Source organism: Artemia franciscana, chromosome 7 (assembly GCF_032884065.1).
Source record: "Artemia franciscana chromosome 7, ASM3288406v1, whole genome shotgun sequence".
Classification (NCBI taxonomy): domain Eukaryota; kingdom Metazoa; phylum Arthropoda; class Branchiopoda; order Anostraca; family Artemiidae; genus Artemia; species Artemia franciscana.
In genome coordinates, this window is record NC_088869.1 from 49,588,997 (window position 1) to 49,615,265 (window position 26,269).

The following is a 26,269-nucleotide window of genomic DNA, read 5'->3' on the forward strand; positions in this document are numbered from 1 at the left end:
TTTTCTGGCGGAGCTGAGATTTTGGGACTTCGAACCTCGGTGGGGTGATTTTATTTCCGGTTGAGCATCTTAACGTTCAGGGCCTAAATTCTTCGTTTGACAATATTCAATTATTATGTAGAAATTCCCAGCAATTATCGGTCTCTCTGAAACATTTTTGAACGAGAAAAATCAGGGACTTGGATATTCCCGGTTATATGTCGCTATTTCTTAACCACAAGACGAGCCAAAAAGGTGTACTCGGATTTTACATCCAAAGTAATTTTCAGGCAGTACTAAGACATTATTTAGGTACAAATAATGAAAAGGTATTTGAGTCACTTTTATAGAAATTCCATTCAACGGTAAGGAAAGTGTAATAATTGATTAAGTATATCGTTCTCCAAGTGGATCTACGACTAAATTTCTGGAAACATTAGAAGATGTCAATATTCAATTATTATGTAGAAATTCCCAGCAATTATCGGTCTCTCTGAAACATTTTTGAACGAGAAAAATCAGGGACTTGGATATTCCAGGTTATATGTCGCTATTTCTTAACCACAAGACGAGCCAAAAAGGTGTACTCGGATTTTACATCCAAAGTAATTTTCAGGCAGTACTAAGACATTATTTAGGTACAAATAATGAAAAGGTATTTGAGTCACTTTTATAGAAATTCCATTCAACGGTAAGGAAAGTGTAATAATTGATTAAGTATATCGTTCTCCAAGTGGATCTACGACTAAATTTCTGGAAACATTAGAAGATGTTCTTAGAAAAGTTTGTGCTGAAAAATTTGAAGTTGTATTGATGGGTGACCTTGACCTTGTGGAAACTTCATCTAAAAAGGACATAGGGGGAGAAAAATTTAGGAAAAAGGGACTGAAAATCAAAATTAGAACTTCCAACGCTTAGTTTTAGTTGGTATTTTTTTTTTATTTTAGCCCAGTATTTTTGATTTTATAAACATGCATTTAATTTTAACTGAGACCTAAAAATGAGTATTTGTCTCAATCTGCTAAAATAGAGAAGCATAAGTAAAATATTCAAAACATTTATGTCTAGACAAACAATATTTTAGAAGCTCTTGAAGAAAGGAAAATAAAACAAGGATCAAAAAAATCAGTGGAAATAAGTCACAAAGGAGAGAGGATTTAAAGAAACCCTTTTCTCTTCTTTTTGTGCCTTTTTTTGTGCTGTCAGATGTAAATATGTTGAGATGGATAAGGCTTGACTTCGAAGTGCAATCAAAAGTCACAATAAACCCAGTTCTTATTCGAAAGATCTATAATTACCAACTTGAGAAATTTAAGTCAGCGTAAAAGAAAAATTACACAAGTGATGAAAGAAATTGAAAAGGAAACCGGTAGAGCCTGGCAAAAAAAAATGGAAATCGTAAACACCTTCGATTTAAAATTCTTATATAAATAAATACGTTTCGTTGCTTTTCTACACTCATTGTGCCAATTTACTTTATCGGTTCTATTTTCTAAAAAATAAAATTTTAATATTAGTTCATTAACGCATCATTCAGTTTTGTTCTTGAAGATGGTCTTTTGTTAAGCAGTATTTTTACTGCTGACTGTTTAGCAGTATTATTTTGACCTGGCTGTTTACTTGGGTTTTTGCGGAATTTGTAAATTAGAATTTCATGGTCCTACTTTAATTCGGTTTGTGTATATAACTAGCTTATTTTGAAAGAACAGGTTATATTGTAAGCCCTTGATTCTATTTTAATAATAGAATATTTTAGATTTTTTGCTCTTGTTTATCGATAGGACAGTTTACCATTAAAAAAGAGAAGTTAGTCATGCTGTGGATTTGAGAATTAGTCTTTTATTCCCACCTAACACTTTAACATGAATAAATACGTACTTATTTTCTTTGTATATCGGAATAGTCATACTGATTTACTGTAGGTTTTTTTTCTTTTCTTTTTTTTTGTAAGAAATGTTCGAAACTACTTAAATAATTCAAACAAACTTATTTAAAGAAACTATTTAAACAAACAAACTTACTTGACCTTTGCGGCGTCTTTTACGTGTGATAGATCTTCTTCAATCTTAAGTAAGTCTTTGAGCTTAGATTCTATAGTTTCTATTATGTAATGTAATAGAGTTTGTTTGCTGCTTCCAGATTTAGTATCCGCGAGTTTGTTCAAGCTTGTCAACTTAAAACCAACAGCATTGCCACGTGCACCACGGTTCATGTAATTTCCAATAGCCAAAATAAGTTCCAAAACCCTCTTAAACCGTTTGCTCCTAATAGCCTCTTTAGAAGCTTCTGAAACTGCAAGAACACGGGGCCACAAATCATTTAATTGATTTGGAAACTTTTTCTTGTAGTATAACGCTGAGAGCCTTTGTTCAAAGTGTATGACTCTAGATATATCATAAAGGAAACGATCTGCTCTTGAGAGTGACTCACAATCATCTGAATGCTCATCTAAAAGTGCCCGTTCTTCAGGAGTGGGCACGAATTTTAGTAACTGCTCAACCATGTCTAAAGGCATTTTATCTGTAGAGTCCATGCTTAATATCACCCTGATTATTTCTTCATTTGTCATTTTCAGTTTGGTTAAAAGGATGTTACAGTTTTGCGCACGTCGAGAATCAATCAAAGTTAGTGACTTAGATTTTGTACGAGTGACAAGACATAAATCTTCAACAGAACCATCAATGCCCTTGAAAAAGACAGTACATCAATTATAAGGTTAATCATGGTACATTGTCCCAAATTCCATTTTAATTGGTGTTGTAGCCATTCTTAATTAGCTTTAATTGGTAACTAGGGTTCTTAAATTTTTGGCGATAGTAATAATTTAGAAGAACTATTAATTTTGCTTTTTCGTTTTATTATTGAACCAGTGTTCGTGTTTTAGCTCGCAATGACTTTTAATCAGGAAGAGGAGGGAGGCGTTGTATCCTATACTTGTCTTATAAATTAATAAAGAGAAGGAAAATGTGATAAGCGGTGTTAAGTCCCACAAATTTCGGGAGGGGAGAGGGCAAAATGTATTTTTCTTTATCTTGGAGGGCAAAATTGTCATTTTGTTTCAATTTTGTCAACGGAATTACCCCAAAAAGGGCATTTTCAAGAAAACACTCAAAAATCGTATTTTCCAAATATGGTTGGTGTTCTAAGGTGCACAACCCGCATTAGTGTCACCATGTGTAATCTCTTCTAATCTTTATATAAGGCACAATTAAACAAAACATTCGGTTTTGTTCAATGGATATGTTTAGCGTGTCGAGAATCAATCAAAATTAGTGACATGAATTTCAAGGATGACGAAACATAAATCTTCAAAAGAGCCATGAACGCCCTTGAAAAAGAGAACAAAGGAAAATGAATTAAAAGGCAAACAATAGAGTCATTGTCTTAAACTCCTTAGATTTGATACATAGAGATTTGTACGATTTTCGTGAACTTTACTCGTATTCTTGTATTATTGTGAACAATTAGACTTATCACTCAAAAAGACATACAAAGAGTCGAATACTACGAGGATTTCTTAGTCGTTTTCCTTTAAATATAAAATAAATTAGAAAAAAGTGATGGTTTTGGTTTTTAAACCAAATAGCTATAAAAATAAAATAAAAATAATTTTCTTTGGGAAGATGATGCACCTGAAACTCATAACCACAAGTAAGGTAACATGTTAGAATAATTTAGTACGTATACAATTATTTGTTAGTCAAATCAGATTCAAAATACCTTTTAGTAGTGATAATGACTTTATTTTATATGGCCAATCACGTTATTGATAGGGCAGAACTAAATATAGTAGTTTCGCCTATTTGGTAGGTAAAATTTTTACAGTATTATTACATCTTCAAATATTTTCAATATCTGGCCTGAGATTCGTGAAGATTGAACTTTTTAGTAATTATTTTTTTTTGTAAAAAGAAAATCAGCTATGCAATACCATTTACCAGAATACAAATTTTGTCTGCAATATTTGGAACATTCATTTTTTAGAATAACAAGAACCGAGTCTTTCAGAAGTAAAACTGATTAAGTCCAACTTGAAAAAAGAATATGAAATGGAATTGAAAGCGACAAGCCCGTATGATAATCATTCACGTCTTATGTCCACAAAAGAAATCTCAGGGATTTTAATTTAATTAAAACATAGGATTTCAATTGAATTAAAATTGAGTTGTCATCAAGTCATTGGCCAATTGGAGACAAAGCCAAGACAGGTAGTCTGAGAGAGGCAAAGCTGGCATAAGCAAATGATGTAATTTTCACTTGTCAAAATTATAGAAAAATACTTTAAACCGAATATTATGTAGACATTTTTTTCATCGGAATAAATCTACAAAAATTTGATTAAAAATATTTTTCTTACCCAAGCACTTAATAAAAATAAAAATAACACATTTAAAAATGTTAAATATTGTAAGCTTGGACCAAATATAATCTTGAAGGTAGGACCAAACGGAAAAAACAAATAACATCCATTTTGGTAATTTTTTTGTTAACTTTTTACTTACGTTCATTCCATTTTTCTGATATGCAGAAAACATTTTATCGAAGTCTTTCAAGTCTAAAACTTTATAAAGCTTCTGCTCATCCAACTCTGCCCACACGGTTCCACTTAGTTTATGGTCAGGTAATTTGGTCCAATTGAATGATTTGAGTGGCGCAGAGGACGGTGGAATTTCTTTCTTGATCACTGATTTCACTGGCATCAGCTGCATTCCTGGTCCTCCAGGTAATGGCGGTGGGATACCCAATGGTGGTGGAGGAAGATTTCCTGTAAAGGATCTTACATCAGATTTTTAATAGTTCATCAGCTTCTTTAAAGTTATAAACTTAACTATATCTGTACGAATTGACTTGTTGTTATACAAACAAATATTGGTCGCTTCATTTGTAAGGAAATATACAAAAATGGTAGTTTTTCGTTTCTATTGTGTTTTTTTATGTTCCTGGAGAAAAGGAAATAAAAGGATACCATGACAAACTTCTTTATGGTACCTACAAGTATCTGCCCGTCCACAGTGCCCTTCCTCGTTTGATGTAATTTTTTCTTCGTTTCTATCTAAGTTTCTTTGTTTGAAGTGTTTATTTTTTCTTTTTGTTATTTTGCTTTCTTATTTATTTGTTTTTTTGTACCTTGTTTGAAATAAATTATTATTAGCACACTCGGAAAAACAAATTCCCTAGAGAAAATTCTAAAAAAGATTACCATCGGACTGCAAGACTTGGTAAAAGAAGTTGGCTAGGAACTTGCTTCATAATCTAGTGATATTTTTATAATATTTTTCAAACTCTTCCAGTCGACTCCTAAACAAACAGGTATTACTCATAAAAATATAGCCCTAACCCTTAAATGGCTTCTTTAGCGGGAAGATTACACGATACGTACTGTTTAAATAAATTTTATTAGAGAATAATTTATCCGAAGCAAGGGAAGATTTTCATATCTGTCTAGTGTTGTTGATTTTTTTTAGGCTGGGGGGGGGGTATAGAAGAAGATGGTCCTTATTGGATATTTTCTTAAATTTGATTGTAAAAAAATATGCAATAAGAGTTTATAAGTAACTTGGTGAGCTTGAGCTCTTCTAGAATGAATATGAAAGCCTTCATTTCAGGGCATGTTGTAGGAAATTGTCTGGCACATATTGAAGAGCCTGAATTATGTTGGCTATTGGCTAGTGCCACTTTTGAACATTGCTTGTGGGAATGCAGATACATTTATGGATCTTGTCATTTTTATCATATATGCGCTACATGATTTCTAGCTATACGTCTAGGTTTTTCGGAAAACTTTCGGAAAAGTTATCACTGTCTCTAACAGTATTTTTTTTTTGTCTTATTCTATAGATACGTCGAATAGCCTGGAGGAACTTCTTTGCTGCAATTCTATATCCATTGAGGTTGACTATTTTTTCTCTCTTAACAGTATTTTTTCAAATAGCGTTTTAAAATTTTCGGTTACTATGGGCTGAACTTCGTTCCTTACTAGGTTGCATGGATTTTTGTAACCATGATATATCTACACGAAGGAAAAGGCTTTTGTTTTTTTTATAAAGGAATATACTAATGAAAGATGATATTGCTATTTAAGAGCGAACAACTAATTTTGTTAAAAATTTATCATAATATAAAGATGTCATACAGCTAATAATATGTAAAAGATACAAAAAAGTGCATATTTTATGAAATAAAAACAGCATTAAGTTGTAGCATTAAGTATCTGCTCTCATGCATTCTTGGCGCGTGTAGAGCTGACTTCACGTACCTCTGGATATCCGACTAGCCACCGGAGAACTAAATGCATCTAGGGACGGTTGGGTTAGCAGCCCTCCTCTTGAAATTCATTACTACGAATGGAACTGGAAATATATCCTCGGATGCCCCACCTACTTTCCCAAATGGATCCAGGCCTGTCCATGGACGTACCCCTTTGAATATCGCTGACCAAGGTGGCATTAATGTTGCCACCTGGAATGTCCTGACGCTGAACCAGCCTGGCTCTAAGCTTCTTTTAGCAAAAGAACTAAAAAGATAGAAAGGTGCGATCGCAGGAACAACAGAAACGCACCTTACGGGAAGCAGTGAAGAACATATCGGAGAAGGACGGACACTGCTTTGGTCTAGCGGAACCCAAAGAAGAGGAGGAGTTGGTCTTGTTCTCAAGAGCTTCACCCGGAAAGTCCTATTGCCATTCACGCCTATCTCATCACGTCTACTGAGAGCGAGAATTGATGGCAAGCACGGGAAGATAACTGTTCTTACTTTTGTATGCACCAACAAACGAGGCCGAAGATGATGATAAGGACGACTTCTATGCGTTGCTGTACTCTGAGCTCTCCTCCGCGCCACCGCACGACTACCTCATAGTCCTAGGAGATTTTAACGCCTGTGTCGCTAACAGCTCTGGCCTGTATGATGCGGCTGTTGGACCTGTAACGGTTGATGCTCTGAATGATAATGGTGAGCGGCTGATCAATTGCTGCATCACCCACGCCCTATCAGTCACAAATACTGAGAAGAGAGAAAAGAGATTGCGATGCACACCTGGTACAGCAATGACGGAAAAACAAAAAAGATGCTTGACTACATCATTGTACGACGACGCTGGCTTTCGTCTGTCCAGAATTGCCGCTCATACAGAGGTGCCGAGCTCGGCAATACTGATCATCGTCTTGCTTCTGCAAGGATCAAACTCTGGCTGAGGGCCAACAAGAATAACTCCTCTTCCTCCAAGAAGATAGATAGACCTCTCAACTGAAGCAAGATCCCTCGGTCCGTGAGCGGTATATCGTTGAGGTCTCTAACCGCTTTGAGGCCCTCCAGCAGTGTTCAGAAAGCGAGTCAGCGTGGAACTCTTTCAAGGTTAATGTTCTCACTGCAGATGAAGTTGTGGGCTTGAAGCAGCGAAAAACGAAAGAGTGGATTAGCAACCGGACGTTCGAAGTGATCGAGCAGAGACGGTGAGCAAGACTACGAGGAGATATGACACTCTACAGACAGCTCAACAAACAGCGCAACTCTATGCTTCACAAGGACAAGAAAGACTTCATTGAAGGCAAATCCGCTAAGCTCGAGCAAGCAGCCTAAAAGAAAGACATAGGTGCCACATTCAAGATCTTGCGTGAGCTGACTGGCCTACACACCATGGCGTCCACAAGCCTGAAAGCAGCGAATGGAGAAACCATATACGATCAGTCCTAATGTCTTGGTCTAATGAAGAAACACTTCGACATACTGCTCAACTCAGATCCACCCGATTGCATTGACCCAGGGCTTGGTGCTGCTGCTGCAGAAGCTGCCACTGCCCCCGACGGTGACGAATTTTCTCCTGAGGAGATCAGATCAGCCGTAAAGAAACTTAAGAACAATAAAGCAGCCGGCACTTGTGGCATCGCGTCTGGGCTACTCACAACAGGCGGCCCTGCAATGATACTCTGGCTACAGATGGTGTTTAACATAATCTGGCGAACTGAAATTAAACCATTAGATTGGAAGAAAGGAATCCTTGTGCCAGTGTTTAAGCGCAAGGGCAGCAAGATGGACTGCAGCAACGACCGCGGTATTACCCTACTGTATGTTCCTGGAAAGCTGTTTGCGATGATACTGCTGAAACGAGCAACAAGTCTCCTACATGCTTTGTGCCGCCCCCAACAAGCCGGATTCATGCCAGGAAGATCGACAACTGAGCAGATTCACACGGTTAGACAGATCGTTGAGAAGACAGTGGAATTCAACAAAAAAGCCTACATATTTTCATTGACTTTCGTTCTGCCTTTGACACTGTTGACAGACCGTCCCTTTAGCTAATCCTGAAAGCTGCGGGCCTACCTACAAAGATAGTCAACCTATTCAAAGAGCATTACAGCAACACAGAAAGCACCGTCCTGGTTAACGGGAAGCTTTCTTCTTCGTTCCCCATACAAAATGGAGTACGGCAAGGATGCGCTGCTGCACCAGAGCTATTTAACTGCGTCATCGACCACATCCTGAACGGGACGCAACATGCCCACCCTTTCGGCATCAGTTATGCCGGGAGGACTCTGTCTGATGTTGCCTTCGCGGACGATGTAGCTGTCCTTAGTGACAATCTCGACCAGCTTAAGTCTGCGCTCGAGACACTCTCCTCCACAGCCTCTACAGTTGGGCTGCAAATCAACTGGAAGAAAACAAGGATTATGCTTATAGAAAAGACCGCATCAGCACCATTCTCAACTGTTGAGATTAGCGGCCAAGCTGTCGATGTGGTAAGGCATTTTACATATCTCGGATCAATTATATCCTCAAGTGGCACACTTGACGCCGAAATCTCAGCCAGATCAGCTAAGGCAAGCTCTGTGTTCGGACAGCTCCTGAGAGTAGTCTTTCACAAACCGCAAATTAGCTGCCATACCAAAGTCCGACTTTACAACGCCACAGTCTCAAGCATCATACTGTACTCATCTGAAAAATGGCCGATAACCCAGACACAGCTAAGAAGGGTCGATGCTGTTCAGGCTAGACACCTGCGTCGAATCGAAGGCTTCAAATGGTATGACAAGATCCGCAATACTGAGATCCTGAAGACCTTCAAGCTGGCGAACCTTTCTACCCAAGTAGAAACCCGCTCTTTAAGGTGGTACGGCCGCCTACTCCGTCTCCCGCTAAGTACCCCCGCAAGGATCATTTCGGATTTCAATCCCTCGGAAAATGGCTGGAAACGCCTTCGAGGAAGACCACGCACTAGAGGGCTGATGTAATAAACCAACGCCTGGTCAAACCAACCAACTGACGGTGTTATAAACCAGTTCCCTCTACGCTGGTGACCCTGCTGAGCAACAGCGATAAGTCAAAGTAAGTCAAGTCAAGTTGTACTAAGATATTAAAATAAAACTTTATGTTCAATCTCTTAGGCCATTTGAACAAATTTGAATGACATTATGCACATTAAGGTTGTCAAAAGGACGCATCTACAATATCTCAAGAACAGCTAAGGGTATTAATTTGAAAATTCTAGAGCATGTAGAGGGGGATGTTGAACTACACGAAATGACGTAATCTGCATCCAGGCTAAGGGCATTTCTGCAAACCTCTGGTAATGATTATTAAGAACTGTAAAATAGTTAAATTTCAAATAGCACAAAAATCTGTTTTGAAATAATTACATTCAAAATAAAGTATAGTAATAACCATTTCAAAATCTCAAAGACCCATAAGAATCACACAGAGAAATATGCACACCAGTTTATTTTTTAAAGCTATAGAAGTCAACAAAAAAGGGAAAATACAAGTATCGAAAACTATGGAAGTCAACAAAAATGTGAAAATGTATGAAAACTCCCCTCGAAAAGAAGACCAAAATCGCAACATGGGTGAGGGATATGTCAGCAGAAAAGAACTTGTTAAAACCCCTAAGTCAAGAATAACCCAGGGTCTGATGAGCATCCGTAGCATGTTTGGGCAAATCAGTCGAAGTACTGCTGTGCCTTCAGCGTTAGTGGAGCAGAAACAATCCTCTTCAGAATCGACTCGTAACCATAAAGATAAAGAAACCACAGTAGATCTTGAGAGCAAAGAAAGAAGTAAGATATCAGAAAAAAACACTGTAAAATCTACGGGGCTGGACTTTTCGGAATTCATCGGAAGAATACAGCAACTACGGATATAAAATCAAACTCGAAGACGGCACAGAGATAGTAAAGAGATTTAAAGCCAATGAAAGAAATTACAAAAGAAAGTAAGACTATAAAAGACTTAGGCTTAGTTGGATCGTCCCTGAGGCTTAAGGCAAAAACTTCACTTTAAATAAATAAGACTGGATAAAGAAAACCCAGAGCCTCGATGGCACATAGTATATGAGCTATTGTCAATGTCTCAGGTGCCAGGTCTTTTTTTTTTAAAGGTCGGGTAGCAAGCCTGTCGCCCAGCCTTGCAGCAGCTAGGGTCAAATACCATTCCCTGTATTACCAAGCAGAGGTCAATCCAATGTGCTATTACAGATTTTAATAATTTAATAAATAAATTTAATATTTTTTTTCCCCCGGGGCAGCTTTTGTCAAAAATTTTATGGTCTACCAAAATTACATAAGCAAGGCATTCTACTAAGGCCCATCGTAGCTTGTATGAAAGCCCCCGCCTTCAATATTAGTAAATGGTTATATACAGCCTTCAAATCTTTGCTTTTTTCTCAAAATTCTTATATATGTAATTCGGTCGCTTTAGTTGAAAAACTCAAAAACATAAATATTTCAGAAAATACAGTTGTCAGTAGCTTTGACGTTGTGTCTATGTATACAAATATTAATGTAGCAGAATCCGAGAAATTATTAGAATATAAAATAAATGAAAATTATGATTTAATAGAAGTTTCAGAAACAGGATTAGATTGCGACGTTTTAATGACCTTGGTTAAACTTTGTAACAAGTATTCAATGTATTTCCAATTCCGTAATTCTTTCTACCAACAAATACATGGCTTACGCATGGGTGCGCCTCTTTCCGGGTTACTGGCGAATATTTATGTAGAGCATATTGAAAATTGGGCATTAAATTCATATTTTTTGAAACATATCTATTGGGGACGTTACATGGATGACGTAATTTCACTTTGGAACTATGGGGAAAATGAACTTAGGGGTTTTTTAGATCACCTTAATATATATGATAGCAATTTACAGTTTACCTTAGAAGTTGAAATTGCAAATAAATCTCATTCCTAGATGTTCTAATTATTCGTAACTTATATGAACTCAATTTTACTATTTACAGAAAACCAACACAAAACAATATTTACTATTTACAGAAGACCAACAGAAAACAATAGATGTTTACATTTTGAATCAAACCACCCCCCACGAGTTAAAAGAGGTGTCGTAATATGTCTCGTAGATCGTGCCCTGAACATTTGTTCTAATTTCTACATCACAGCTGAACTAGACTTTAATCAGGGACATACTTTTTGGAAATGGGTATCCTCTTTTATTTATTAATAATACAATTAACCGTAGAGTGAAAAGACACTCCCATAAAATCAACGATAATTTACCATGTGAAAATCCCGATAAGCCCCAAAACATAATTTACCTCCCATATATCCCAAAAATCACTAGGAATCTTAAAAAAGTATGCACACAAAATAATCTGTATGTTGTATTTACCAATAATCTGAAAATCATAAATCTCCTAAATTCTGGTAAAGATAAGACTCCAGCTACTCGCCAAAGAGGTGTCTATCAAATACCATGCGACTTTGGCAAATTCTATGTAGGGAGAACCCACCGGAATTTCGAGAAACGCTTACAACAACATAAAGATGATATCACCAAAGCTCTGAATTCTAATATTACTTCTGTTTCTTTTGATTCTGCTTTGAGCAGCCATGTTTTTGAAAATCCTAGCCACAAAATACTTTTTGAAGAATCTCCCATTATTAGCAATGATCTAGGCATAAAGCAAGTAGTTCGAGAAGCAATTGAAATCAGACTTGAGATTAATAATAATATTTCCTTAAACAGGGAATTAGGAGGATATTCACTGAATGCTTTATACACAAACTTAATTAAAAATGACCTTACGAAATATTATAAAAAAACCAATAGATATTAACACAGAACCTGTCACAAATATACCTATAAGATCAGAGCGAAAAAAGCTAGGCTGGCATTAAAAACCTGTTTTATATCATTTTCTTTCATTTCAATGAATTGCCTCGTTTCATAACAATTTATTTATCAGTCCTGGTTGACCTTCGCTGAGGTAAAGATGCTGGGATTGTTTTGAATAACTGTTCATTTTAGTTTTATTGATTTTATCCTCTTGTAAGTTGTTTTTTCTTAGTTGTATTGCTTAGGATGGCCCTTGGACACAGGACCGAAATATTCATTCTAATTTGTTTCCCACTGTCTTAAAAATTCCCTATTGTTCTTCTTGTTTTTGGTGTTTGTGATAAGACTCTCCTCCTGTCAAAGAAGACTCAAGTTCAAGTCGCTCTGTAGTAGTTTGTTAGTTTTTTCTGTCCTGTGGTGGCGCAGTGGGTTTGACCTTAGCTTGGTAATACGGGACCCAGAGATCGAATCATGCTGCAGTAATGCATCGCAGGGCCGACGCAGGGACCTTAGTAGTCAAGAAGCGTCGTTAATCCGATACAATACAATGTTGATGAGGGGAATACATTTACGCAATAAAAACATATGAATATAGAAGTTATTTACATAAGTTAATTCGTAAGTTGTGTATAGTTTTTACTAATAAAAATGTTCGTAAAAAATGAAAAGTTTTAGTTGCCTTTTCAAGTAACCAAAAGATTGAAGGGCAATTAGACCTTCTTCCTCACCTCTTTTTTCTCAAAATCGTCCGATCAAAACTAAGAAAAGCCATTTAGCCAAAAAAAAATAATTGCAAATTTGTTTTAAGTATTCATGTGGGGAGAGCAAAATCAAAATATACATTTATTCAAAAACGTTCAGAAATTAAATAAGAAAAACAAGTTTTTTTTAACTGAAAGTTAGGAGCGACATTAAAACTTAAAACGAACAGAAATTACTCCGTATATGAAACGGGTTGTTCCTTCTCAACGCTCCGCTCTTTACGCTAAAGTTTTTCACTGTTTTAAAAAGTAGATTTGAGAGAAAGAGTCAAACTTAGCGTGAAGAGCGGGGCATTGAGAAGGAACAGCCCCTTTCATATACGGAGTAATTTCTGTTCGTTTTAAGTTTTAATGTCGCTCCTTACTTTCAGTTAAAAAAAACTTGTTTTTTTGTTTAATCTTGTCCAAGGAGGCAAATGTAAAAGATACTTAGCAAATATGAAGAAGATTGATCGTAGTCTGTAACTATAAAAAATCCAGAAGAGAGAAATGTAAAGCAGATGTGTAAAAGCTGCGGCACTGTAGATGGGTGCTAGAAGCTAACGATTGAAGCTTATTTTGCTTTTTTACGATTGCAGCTTAAGAAATACCAATTTTAAGCTCAACGTAAGATATCAGAAAACGGCGTGTGTGGCGACAGATGGGCCAATTGGAAGGCCCAGGATGGTCTGCGGGTTTGATAAGAGAGCCGTCAAGATTCAGGAAAGAAGTGGAGGGATTTCGCCAATTGAAAAGAACAACTTCAGTTTTTCTCAGGATATTCGTCTGTGAGTGAGCTAACAAGTATTGTCAGTCAGCTTGAAGGTTTTACGTCGTTTATGGCTTTATGCTGGTTGTCAAGCAATGAACTGATTTTGATATTGATCTGATCGAAAGTGGGCTAATAATGAACGTCATTCGACTTGAATGTTTGACATCGCTTATGGCATTAAGATTGTCAACTCCAACTTGCTTATTGAAGACCATTTTTATCATTAAAGATGCGTCATTAAAAAAGGAATCATTTATAAAGTAAATATTTAAAAAGGTCTAATTTTTTGCAAAATAGGGTACTTACCGAAGAAATGTGGTGGAGGTGGTGGTCTGATAGAGCTAGGCATAATAGATGGCAGCAAAGTTCCTGTAGGCGATGGCAGTACTGACTTAGCATCATCAGATATATTTCCTGTTGAAATGATATGTTCAAGTCGCTGGACCCGATTTCTCTCTGTTCCTAATTGCTCATTTATTTCATTTAATCTATATTCAAGTTCTCCGGCTTTCTGTTTAAACTCTAAATGACCTCTGGTCTCTCTCTCCAACTTTTCCTTGACGCGGGACAATGTGTTTTCAATGTCCTCCTGCAAAAAAAGCTTTGTTATATGGAAAATTTTATATTTATTCAATATTTCACATAGAAAATGAAAAATTATAATAATTCTGTCACCAATTAGGTAGAAATTGTCCAAAATTTATAAATTTTTTTTCTTTCACAATTTTCGTGGAATAATTCATTTCTGGTATCCCTATGAAGAGGAGTGAAGTTATGAACAGGAGTGATTTTTCATTTCCGCTTGGGGGAGGGTGGGGGGAGATTCTACGCAAGGGGAAGTTTTCTAGGTTTGAATTTTTCTCGGGGGAGGGAATCTGCATGGAGAGTATTTTGCGGGGGAGGTCTCAAATACTATTAAATTTAAATATACGATTGTTACTAATACACGGGGAGGAATTTTCGTCGAGGATATTTTCCTTGAATCTCCTTTCTTCTAAGATCGCAGCAACTTTCGACTAAGCTAATGTATATATAAAATCAGGTGTACATGTCCATGTCTCTCTTATTGTCGTTTCACTAGATTTACAGCTAAATAGTCTAAGGCAGAAAGGTGAAATCTTTCTAGAACAACTTCAGAACCACGAAAATGGCTACACAAGTTCAAAAAAATAAATAAAACTGACAATGAGACAAACATGATAACAAGCATGCCAAGTCCAAAAACTGAAGGATCTATGAATCGTCTGTTATTCATAAGGGTTGAAAGACTATTCGACTGAGGGGTGGGGACAAAATATTTATCAGGTTTTTTATATCACCTTTGAGGAATTAAGCTGGACCATTTGCTCATTCTTCGAAACTTATCTTATAGTGGTGAATATTTGCTATCTCGGGCAATAAAATGATTCGTATTTCCAAAATATGTTTGGTTTCTTTTGTTGCTAGCACAAGCAGTTGAATTTAAAAAAAATGATTCTGTGATATTTTAGTGCTTTAAAAAATCTTACGGTACAAGGCTTAAGGGTTTTGTTGTAAAAATTAAATCGCTCGATTACGGTGTTAAAATATAATATTTTTTTAAATTACCGCAGCGGAAGCGGTCCCAGAAAAAGAAACCTAGCGTTTCTCTAGTAAATAAAGTAAAAAAAAAAATACAAAAAACTCAACTTTCGGTTTTCTCCACTATTTTCTAAAACTCTTTTTATTTATTGTAAAGCTCTTTTAATTGCCTTGGCTGAAGTGGCCATAGAAAAAAAAAATACAGTGAAATTTTCAAAGCAAATTTCTTCTTAAATAAAAAAAAAACATATTTCAAATGTAAGTCTTGGCAGCTATTAAATTAGTTTCATCAAGGTGCGATGGATGTATTTGCTTTGATGACTAGCCTATAATGAAACGAATTATAGGCTCCCCTATTTTGTAAGAATGCCTTTAAAATATTTCAAAAAGTATGACTTTAAAGAGAAACATGATTGCTTCAGGATTCTTGCCCAAGTTTCTGATGAGTGGTTTGCCCTTAGGATTTCTTCTTTTGTGCTGGAGGGCAAAGGCTTGTTTTTAAGAGACTGAAAGTATGCTAATTATTACTTAACGTCCCAATCCATTGATATAACTAGAGGAAATGATTGGGCTCTCTCTACTCCTAGAAACCAGGGGCTTAATTTGCTATAGGACAGAGGCGGGAGGGGGAAACTTCCCCTGAGACCCCAGTTCACCCCCAGCTAAACTTTAGCGTCCCTAAAAATATTTTAAATACTAAGATATGTCTACATAATTCAAGCATCCACAGAAACGGATCAGTTTTCTTTAGATATACCTTTGCCTTTATGGTAGGCTACTATATGTTTAATTTTTCACTTGATCATTTTCACATGACCTGGGAAAATCGGTTCCTACTTTGCCCCCCCCCCAGGATTTTGAATAAATTACGCCCTTGCTAGAAATATCATGGTCCTCAGTTGCGAGTATAAAGCTAAATTAATAAAGAAAGTGGTACCCATGTTCCCGCCTCCAATAAGCCATAGCTAAGTCCATGCCAAGCTTACTAACTCAAAAGATCCTTTATCTGGCTCCATTACATCTTCTTATTGGTATGCTGCTCACTTTACCTTTTGCTACCTTCAAAAGCCATTTTGAACTTTGTTTTGCAAACAAGGGGTAAAGAAGGAAAGAAAACACTCTACCTTTTCTTGCAATCGGGCCTCTAGCTCTTGCTCTTTGTTTGTTAATCGATTGACAATGTCAATATTTTCTTTTTCTAACTCTTCTGCCCTTCCCCTGGCGGCAATTAGTTCTTCCTCAGTAGCAAGCCTAAAAAGGAAATTCAACCTTTATTGTGTTTTAGTTGCTGTAATTACTTCTCAAAGTAGTCGTTATGAAACCTATAGTTGACGCGTTTCGTTGTTCCTCAGAATCAATATACATTGTCTAATTGCGAAATCATGTTGGGGTACCAATAACGGGTGAAACTAAATCTTCAGTTCGAGTTCATCGTAAAGATTGTTTTCTGTGGCACCTTTAAGAATAGGGTCTTTACTAGGACCTGTTGTATCGATTGGTTTAAAGGGGTCAGGATGCAAAGGGCCCCTGCGGCTGGGAGAGGGGCGAGGGAAAGTAAACTTTCGTGGACGCTCAAATTTCACGTTTAATATATCAAAGGGAAAGCTTTGCCTGACTTAGAATATAATCATGAATTTTCTAAAAACGTAAATTTGGAGGAGGTAGAGGCACATGTACAAAATTGGTGAAATTCATAATCATAGTTCTCAAGTTTCAATGCAACTCTAAAGTAACTTTGTGTGATAAATTCAGAAAAGTACGAACGGAATTTTCCATCGCTTGTGAATTTTTTAAGTAAGTTTTGCTAAAGAATTTTGAGGTTTTAGCTATTCAAATTACATTCATTTTTAAATTATTTCAAATATTAATCTTATTTAAATTTCATTTAAATGAAATTCAAACAAAATTAAATGAGACTCCTGAGGCTAGACAGCTGCCATGCTCTTTCTATGTTTTGTGTACAAAAAAATTCTAAGCTCAAATCTGTAATATAGAGAAGGAAATTCTACAACTGCTAAATTTTCTAAAATAGTGAAGAATTTGAAAACAAGTTAGTACCGAGTATTGTCCAATTATGCTTCGTTCTTCTAGAGTAAGACCATGGGCTGGGGTTCATTATTTAAGGGGCAGCCATGATCAGGTATACTGAAGAAACGTTCTCCATCCCATAAAGGCAGTCGTTTACGAGGAGAAAAATATTTTCAACAGTATTTGTAGTTTTACTTTGAAAATAGATCTATCAATCCATTTTCCTATCCTATTTCTTTATTGAAAAAAGCGTTTCAAACAGTAATATATATATATATATATATATATATATATATATATATATATATATATATATATATATATATATATATATATATATATATATATATATATATATATATATATATATATATATATATATATATATATATATATATATATATATATATATATATATAATATATATATATATATATATATATATATAAAATATTATCATATATATATATATATATATATATATATATATATATATATATATATATATATATATATATATATATATATATATATATATATATATATATATATATATATATATATATATATATATATATATATATATATATATATATATATATATATATATATATATATATATATATATATATTTATATATATATATAGTTTCCTGGCCCCAAAATAAAGTTAGTCATTGTAACAGCCCTCTTGTAAGAAATGATAATTTGAAAGGTTATCTCTTTAACACTAAGGTCTGTTTAATTTATTAGTTATTTCTTGGTATATACTTATTGAGTTTGCAAAATTTTATTTTTGGATTTGTTTGAATAGTTGATTTAATTATTCTTGATTTTAAATAAAAGATTCTTTTCTTTCTACAGATTAAGAATTTCATAATGGTAATTTTGTTTCCACGAACTAACAGATAGGTACATGGACAAAAATGATCAAATCGCCACTTCTCAATACATAACTTATTCCAAACCAATTTAGAAAGAGCTAGGATTATTTTGCGCATTAAAGCTATTCAATGACCCATCTAGAGTGAAGAGGTTCGAGGATCTAAGTCTTCACAAGTGCGATATAAAATATAAACAAGGTCAGTTCTTATTTCCTCGTTGTATATTATCTAGTAAAAATACTATCTCCACAGTTATATCCTCTCTTCCCGGGGGAGGATCAAGGGGGACCCTGGGTCCCTCCAAGATTTTTCTAGTGCTCTCATTTCTTTTTTTTACTCTTTATTAGAATAAATTTATCAACTTGTTCAATTATTGGCACCTTCGTTACGTTCCCCCAATAGATTTGTTCATTGGCACCCGTGTTACATTGGGCCTCCCCCAAGATTTTGCTCTAGATCGGCCCTTGTCTCATCCCCCGTCTCGGATTAAAGTCTGGCTACACCACTAAAGTTAATTGATATATTTCGAGACGAATCTAGTATGTCAAATACCAAATTTTACTATGTTTAAAGCAATGTTATACCAGATTATAACAGTTATCTACATAAATCAGGATTTTGATAGTTTTGCTCGCAAAACGGCATTAAATTATTCTTTCTGAATTTATGGCGCAAAACCGGTTTCACCACAGATGCAAATGTAGATTTCCAAATAGGTTAATATTCCGACGTTTCTTCTTGAAAGAAGAACCCACGTTTGATAACTTTTGGCCAAATTCTTAACCACAAATATATGTAATGCAAAAATTGTTCTTAGTTTGTAAGTAGCAAAGAAATTTTTTGACACTTCAACCTTTTAACTTTTGGCTGCTGTCCAATGAACTTGGCGAAAACTAAAGACATTTTGGGTGTTGGTACAAAGTAAAGAAAATCGTAAAGATGTAATCTTGGAGAAATCGACAAATCTTAACAAGAAACAGAATTGTAGGTGAAAATTATAAGTAAAATTTTGTAGTATTCAAAGTATTATTGGAAATCTGTTGATGGATTGAGAGCTCGAAAATCAAAAACTTGAAGAATAAAGTTTTGTACACTGCTTATTTAAAGAAGTAAAACAGGAGAATACAAACATGAAAAATTAAAGCATTCATCAACAACAAGTCGCTTTATTTTGCATATAACTATATCAGATAGCCTCAAACTACTAGTCCTGTAACTTTAGCGAGAGACGAAATCATTTTTTTGAACTTTAAGGAAGAAAACCCCTGAAAAAGAGCTGAGAATATGTGCTCAAACGTCTGGTACTAGGATTCACATGCAATGAAAGCAGTGATGCCGAAATTTTGAGCTCCAGGGATGGGAATATCTGGTACTAGGATTCACATCCAATGAAAGCAATGATGCCGAACTTTTGAGCTCCAGGGAAGGGAACATCCATTACTAGGATTCATATCCAATGAAATCCCTTATGCCAAAATCTTGAGCTCCACGGAAGGGAGCGTCTGGTACTAGAATTCACATCCAATGAAAGCAGTGATGCCGAACTTTTGAGCTCTTGGGAAGGGAACGTCTGATACTAGTATTCAAATCCAACGAAAGCAGTGATGCCGAACTTTTGAGCTCTGGGGAAGGGAAAGTCTAAAACTAGCTTTCACATTCAATGAAAGCAGTGATGCCGACATTTTGAGCTCTAGGGAAGGGAACGTCTGGTACTGGGATTCACATCCAATGAAAGCAGTGATGCTTAAATTTTGAGCTCTGGGGAAACGAACGTTTGGTACCGGGATTCACATCCAATGAAAGCAGTGATGCCAAACTTTATAGCTCTAGGGATGGGAACGTCTGGTACTAGGATTAATATCCAATAAAAGCAGTGATACCAAACTTTTGAGCTCCAGGGAAGGAAACGTCTGCAAATAGGATCTTGCTACATGCAGTTTCGTCAGCAACTTTCTATTTCACACAACATTTTTTTCGGGGCAGAGAACAGGCCTAATTTTGTCCCAGGTGCCATTAACTCTAGGAACGGCCCTACAACAAGGTGAAAGAAAATTTCCAAAATGAGCTCGAATATTAAATCTTACATATTTTTAAATCTTTAGTGGCCTAGCTCAAATACTTTCTTTAAAATGTTAAATATTTTTGTCATGAGAGCGATTGTTTGCCCTAAAAGAAGCGGTCGATTTCTGTTTCACAGTGTTCTGGTTTTTCCATTTTTTTGAGTTCATTTTTTATAAATTTGTTGGAAATCTTCTGTAAAAAAAAGAAGATGGCTCAAAGTCATCATGGACTAAGTGCAGTTAGAATAAGTAGATTTTCTACCAGTGAGATTCTTCTGTGAGTCATCAAGTTTTAAATTAGTTATATCAAGATTAGTCAGTGTTAAAATGTAGTTATTAAGAGAAACTTACAGATGAACAACTTCTTTGACATTGATATTCAGAGGACTAACATCTGGGTCATATCCATTTTCACTTTGAAGGACAATTTGTTGAACAAGTCGGTCAAATAAAAGCCAATGTTGTGGATGAGAGCTATAATCCACTAGAAATATAAAGAGAAAAACTTCATTATATAATCATTTAATTGGAATTATGATTAAAATAAGGTGTTTTTTCGGTTCACATTTGTGAAATAAAGCTTTTTCAGCTGTATGGACTGAAATTCCTTTTTTTTACCCATGTGTTTGTTTTTGAAGATTCCCCTCTATTTAATATTGCATGGGGTTAGTACTTTTTGAAAAGTGATTTTCAACATTGGTTACCAGTAAAAAATAAGCAAACCACAACTTCTCACCCGTTGGGAGGGAATTGAGATTATTTTTTGCATTAAATCCATACAAAGAAGTGCCAGGGGGGAAAAAGTAAAGGGGTCTAGGCCTCCGTGAGGCAAAATTTTTTTAACATATCCGCTTCTTTTTCTTTGTCTATTTAGCCTTAAAAAGCACTTTCTGCACACACACCGTTATGGGATAGAACCATGGCGGGTAATAATATTTTTGTTGCGAAAAGATGGTACTAGATCTGTTTATGTCTTCCAAGCAATAATTGTGTGTCTGCGAACTAATAGACAGATTCATTGGAAAAAAATTCCTCATTGGAAATGAGGAAAAAAATTTAGACAACGTCGGTTTCCATTTTTTCGTTGCATATTGCCAGATGGAGTACTTTCTTAACAGTTGGAGCCCTCCCCATCCTGGATTAGAACACCGGCTACAAAACTATAGCTAATTATGTGATATAATTCAAGACAAATTTAGTAAATCAAATACTGAATTGTCCTAACTCTAAAGCAGTAGCATATAAATTGAAAACAATTATCTACATATACATTTAGATTTGGTAATTCTGCTTCTTATTTCATCCCTGCAAGTACTTCAAACTCACAAAATGGCATTGAATTATACTTTTTGATTTTATGAGGATAAATCAAATTTCACCACAAATTCAAATGTAGGTTGTGGATCTTCAACAGGCTAATATTCAGTCATTTCTTTTTGAAAGAAAAGAGAACCCAAATTTTTAATAGCTTCTTGCCAAATTCTTAACCGCAAGTATATGCAATGCAAAAATTGTGAGTAGCAGATACAGGGGGTCACATACAGTTGGTCAAATTTAGGTTAAATCTTCAAACTTTTGTTGTTGTTACTGTCCTATGAACTTGACAAAACTAAAGACGATGTGGGAGGTGATAAAAGAAAATAAGAGAAAATTTCAGAGGCGTAATCTTGCATAGATTCAAAAATCTGAACTAGATGCTTTAAATATGAAGATGGCTACCAGGCGAACTATCACATCGTTTTTGCAACACGTTTAGATTTTTGGTTTGGCGTTTCACATAGGGAGGTTTTCAGTTTTTTTTTTTTTTTATAGCTTGGATTCAGTTTTTAGACTAAATTTAGGTCAGTTAATTTCACATTAGGTCGACGTATTGATTGTAACTGGGCAGAATCATGCGCGGTTTGATTTTGCTTATTTTATTTAAAAGGTTTTTTTAGGTCGGGTTTTTACTCGATTGAGTAATAAGCAGCGATCACATGCATGTCTAGGTTAAGGAACTAGTGGTAACGAAAGTAAGTAATGAGCGACTAGGGACAATAGTAACTGAAACTGTAAAAAAAAGAAATATGATAACTGTTAATATATCCCAAGAACTGTCTTTTTACTCTAATTTTAAAAATATAAAACTCGTGAAGTTTAATGTTACCATCAAAAGCTACGAGCCTTGGAAAATCTCCCTGATTTACGAAAAACGAGGGGAATAATTTCTGCCCGAATAATTTCTGTTCCTTTTACGTTGTAATATTGCTCCTTACTTTCAGTTGAAAAAGCTTGTTATATTTAAATTTAATTATGTATAGGGCCAAGAACTGCCTGGACAGAGACATGTCTTGACATGTAAGTCTAACTAAACACGCCAGTTTAAACCATTAATAACAGCATACACATACTACGTAATTATCTAAAAAGGGCTAATGTACTAAACGCGGGAGATTTTTTTTTTTAACTACAGCGAGGAATTTAACAAGAAGCTTGATATCGATACTTGTTGGAATATATTGAAATAGATATCGAGTATTGCATACCACTAGAAGCTCTTCCAAAATCAGCATATGAACGAAGAGAGAGGCCAGGGTCCTCACTTGTTTGATATGTTTCGTATATGTTTTTTTTTTGCTGACTTGTCTTCAGATGCTCTCCGTTGGCTATGGTTTTTGAGTTTTATAGCCGAGTATTAGTTGGTTGAGCAATGCCCGACTGAATTCTGCGGGGTTTGATTGTTGCTTGATTTTGTTTGCGGGTAGGAGGGGGGGAGGTTTCTCGGTTGAATTTTGCAGGAAATCGTGCTTATATGCATCAAGGAAGACTTAAAAGACATAAACCTTCGATGCTCTTAGTTAATTGAGTTTTGTAGGTCATATTAGTTGGTTGAGTAATGTCTGACTGAATTCTGCGTGGTTTGATTTTTGCTTGATTTTGTTCGTGGGTGGGGGAAGGGGAGGGGAAGGTTTCTCAGTTGGATACTGCAGGAAATCGTGCTTATATGCACCAAGGGAGAATTAAATGCCACTTCAACGCAAAGATTAACTGAAAAAAACTAGACGTCGATATCTGTCCAAATGAATCGATATAGCAATCAGAACTGCGTACGACTCGAAGCTCTTCTAAGATGACGACCTGAGAGGGCACATACATCACACCCTTCACTTTTCATAGAAAAGTGAGGAAGCCATGGAGAAATCATATTTTAAAACCCACAAGACGATTTTAGAATGCGGTGTGTCACCTACCCACTGCCCCCAAAGGTTTTCGTATTGCATTTATATTTCTTTAAGTTGAGAGGGGTACTTATTAGATTTTTCTTTTCGTTTTTGAGTTGTTTATGTATTTTGCTTGTTTATGAATCAACAATCTTTACTTAGAAATGCTGAACGCTCCTACGCCAGTCTATTGTTTTTAATAAGTTCTTAGTAAAAAAGCTGTGATTCAGTCAGATTATTCCTAATGCGTATGTCAAAAGCAAGGTACTTAAACTGTCTTTTTAAGCCCTGATTCGCCTTCTTCTGCTCCTAATTGAAATTTTAAACAACTAAGAAAAACAGATTTTTTTTGTCTCAAGATTTTTTTTACAGGAGTTCTTCTGTTACTATGTAACTTTAACTTCCGAATCAACGCTATCGACACTTTAACATATGTTACTAACTGATATTATATGGGTTAATTTTTCACCTAATCCACCAAAATTATGGTTTTCAACTGATACGGACTTGGGTTTTTCCTTCCTTTCTATTATTGTAACTAAAAACTGAAAAAGGAGGTTTTCAAAATAAGTTTTGGAAGAAGGGTGAGAGCCATGCTTCTTATATAAATAATTGCTCTCATCATCGCAGAAAGAAAGTCAACCCTAGCATCTCATTTACTTTAGTTTTCTGTTTTGAGTAAGATGAGCATCAACTGTTCTTCACTTCGATTATGATAAGATTTCCACCGTTCATTAACAATGAGCCAAGAGTAGAGATGAAGAGGCGTCGCTCGCTTCTGTACGAGTTGGGGCAAAACTGTCACGAAAAGTTTTGGAGAAAAGAACACAGGAAACCTTACTTTTATAAAATTGATATATAGCTTGACAAATATTTTTTTAACTTGTATTTGAATGTATTTGTAAAACTTGACGAGAGAGGAGTCCTTGACGAGGTGAAGTCCCTTGACCTTCTCGTATTCCTTGGTTAAAAAATTACGTTAATACTAAAATATTAAATAAAATTGTAAGGAGAACAAAAAGAGAGATTATTGCCCAATACTTCCGGGTTAAACAGTGTACTTTAATTCCTTTGATTCATTTTTATGGAGGTTTTTCGTTTCCCAAATTATAAAAGTAGCCCAGGTTTTAAAAACCACGGTAAATAATGCTTCATGTTAACTAATCCTGGCCAACAAATCTAGAGAAGCAAGTGAATGTAATTTTTAGTTAGACAAATAAGTCCCCCTTTTAAGAACCTGATTGGTACTTTCGTGAGACATATCAAGGGAGTAAGGATACCGAAAATTTTTGAGTCACAACACTTTTTCAACTACATTTGCTATTTTTCAGTGACGATAATAAATAAGTAACGTACGTGGCAACAGTAGACAATGCTGTAGCATAGACATAAAATGAGGATATGCTGGCGTGTGAGTTAATCGCTTCCGTAAGTACTCGAACATTGCTGATGTGTTGCTTAGGTCCAATGACATCTAAAAATCAAAAAGAAGGAGTAAATTTTTCTTTCTTTATGGAAAGAATAGAACCTTTTATCTCATCTAATTATTAAAAATAGCGAAAAACAATTGTCTTATAAAAAAAATACGTTGAATCGAATACAAGAGTATATAGTATTAAATAATCTTTAATAATGCAGGTACAATTTATAGCTGCATGTATAGCATGTAGTATTAAATAATATTTAATTATGCAGCTACAATTTTTAGCTGCATGTATAGTATATAGTATTAAATAATCTTTAATTATGCAGCTAGAATTTATAGCTGCATGTATAGTATGTAGTATTAAATAATATTTAATTATGCAGCTGCAATGAATTATTCAATTGATTAACCTATGATATTAAATTTAACATTATAATATTAAACTTTAATTCATTAATAGTAAAAATGCAATAATAAGCAATAGACTGCTAAGTAACAGTTCCTTAATACACATCTTCAGTCAAATCTTTTTTTTTTGTAAAATGAATATAAAAAGTGACAAACCCAATTTTAGACAAAGTATTACTGTCGTTGTTGTTCGCAAAACCTCTCTGGTGAATACAGAAAGATCTTCACCCATCTCCCTCTATACCCTGTGTCCCTTATTACCTTCTGTATGTTATTTACTATCACAGGTTTGACAATGTAATTAAAATAACAAACAGGGGTTCTTCAGTCCTACGTTATTTATATTTTGTGAATTATTAAATCTTATAGGCATCAGAGCTAAGGAATATGCAGAAGAAGTCTCTAGCCTTGTGGTGTCACTTCGAATTGTCGCATACAGAGTTTGCCACTTTTTGTCTGAGGACTAATACGCGATAAGGGAATTTGGATTTTAGTCTATTTCTTCTACCCTTTCTTTCTCTATCATTTTTCTGTTTTTCTGTTTTGGTGTGTGCAACAAAGCTTACAAAACGTTCATTTACACGTGAAAAAAGGCGATGGATCGAAGAATATAAGAGGAAGTGAATAACACAGTGTTAAACCCACAGTCAATTATTCCGGAACAAATGTGCTGAATAGTGTTCTCTCATTACAAAAAAAAATCATTTTGAATAGAAAACAAATTAGAAGATCAAAAGTTTTTCCTGGCTATACAGAATCAAGAGGATGACGCTCTGGTCGGACTCCCCTAAGCCTTTCCTGGATTCGTTCTCCACGTAATTTTTTCTCGATTTGGAAAGTGTGCTATCACAAGTGACCACTCAGTGCATTGCCCTATGACTTTTTATAGGATAAATTTAATCGTATCTCATCAATTTTATAGCATTGATGGCTTCTTTTCTTTTTCTTTCTTTTTTACTATCATACATAAAGAAAGCAAAGGATAATATTTTATTTTATCAATAAACAAAGTAAAAGCTGGATATTCCGGGTGCATTTCTAGGACCCTCTTTTAGCGGAAAGCAAAAATAATTTTAAGGTAGACAGACTAGTAAAGAATAAAAGATTGAAACAGTATAATAAATAAAGTAAATAAAAACAAA

At 35.1% G+C, this 26,269-nt stretch overlaps 1 protein-coding gene across 1 annotated transcript in view; it reads right to left on the reverse strand.

Moving 5' to 3' along the window:
- LOC136029413 (disheveled-associated activator of morphogenesis 1-like) overlaps positions 1-26,269 on the reverse strand; it is a gene marked incomplete in the record, with an annotated part of 127,561 nt that overhangs the window by 3,953 nt on the left and 97,339 nt on the right. The window contains 6 exon segments of the mRNA XM_065707780.1: positions 2,001-2,665; positions 4,482-4,744; positions 13,869-14,151; positions 16,247-16,373; positions 20,445-20,577; positions 24,650-24,767. Of these exon segments, the coding sequence (XP_065563852.1) occupies positions 2,001-2,665; positions 4,482-4,744; positions 13,869-14,151; positions 16,247-16,373; positions 20,445-20,577; positions 24,650-24,767 (1,589 nt within the window).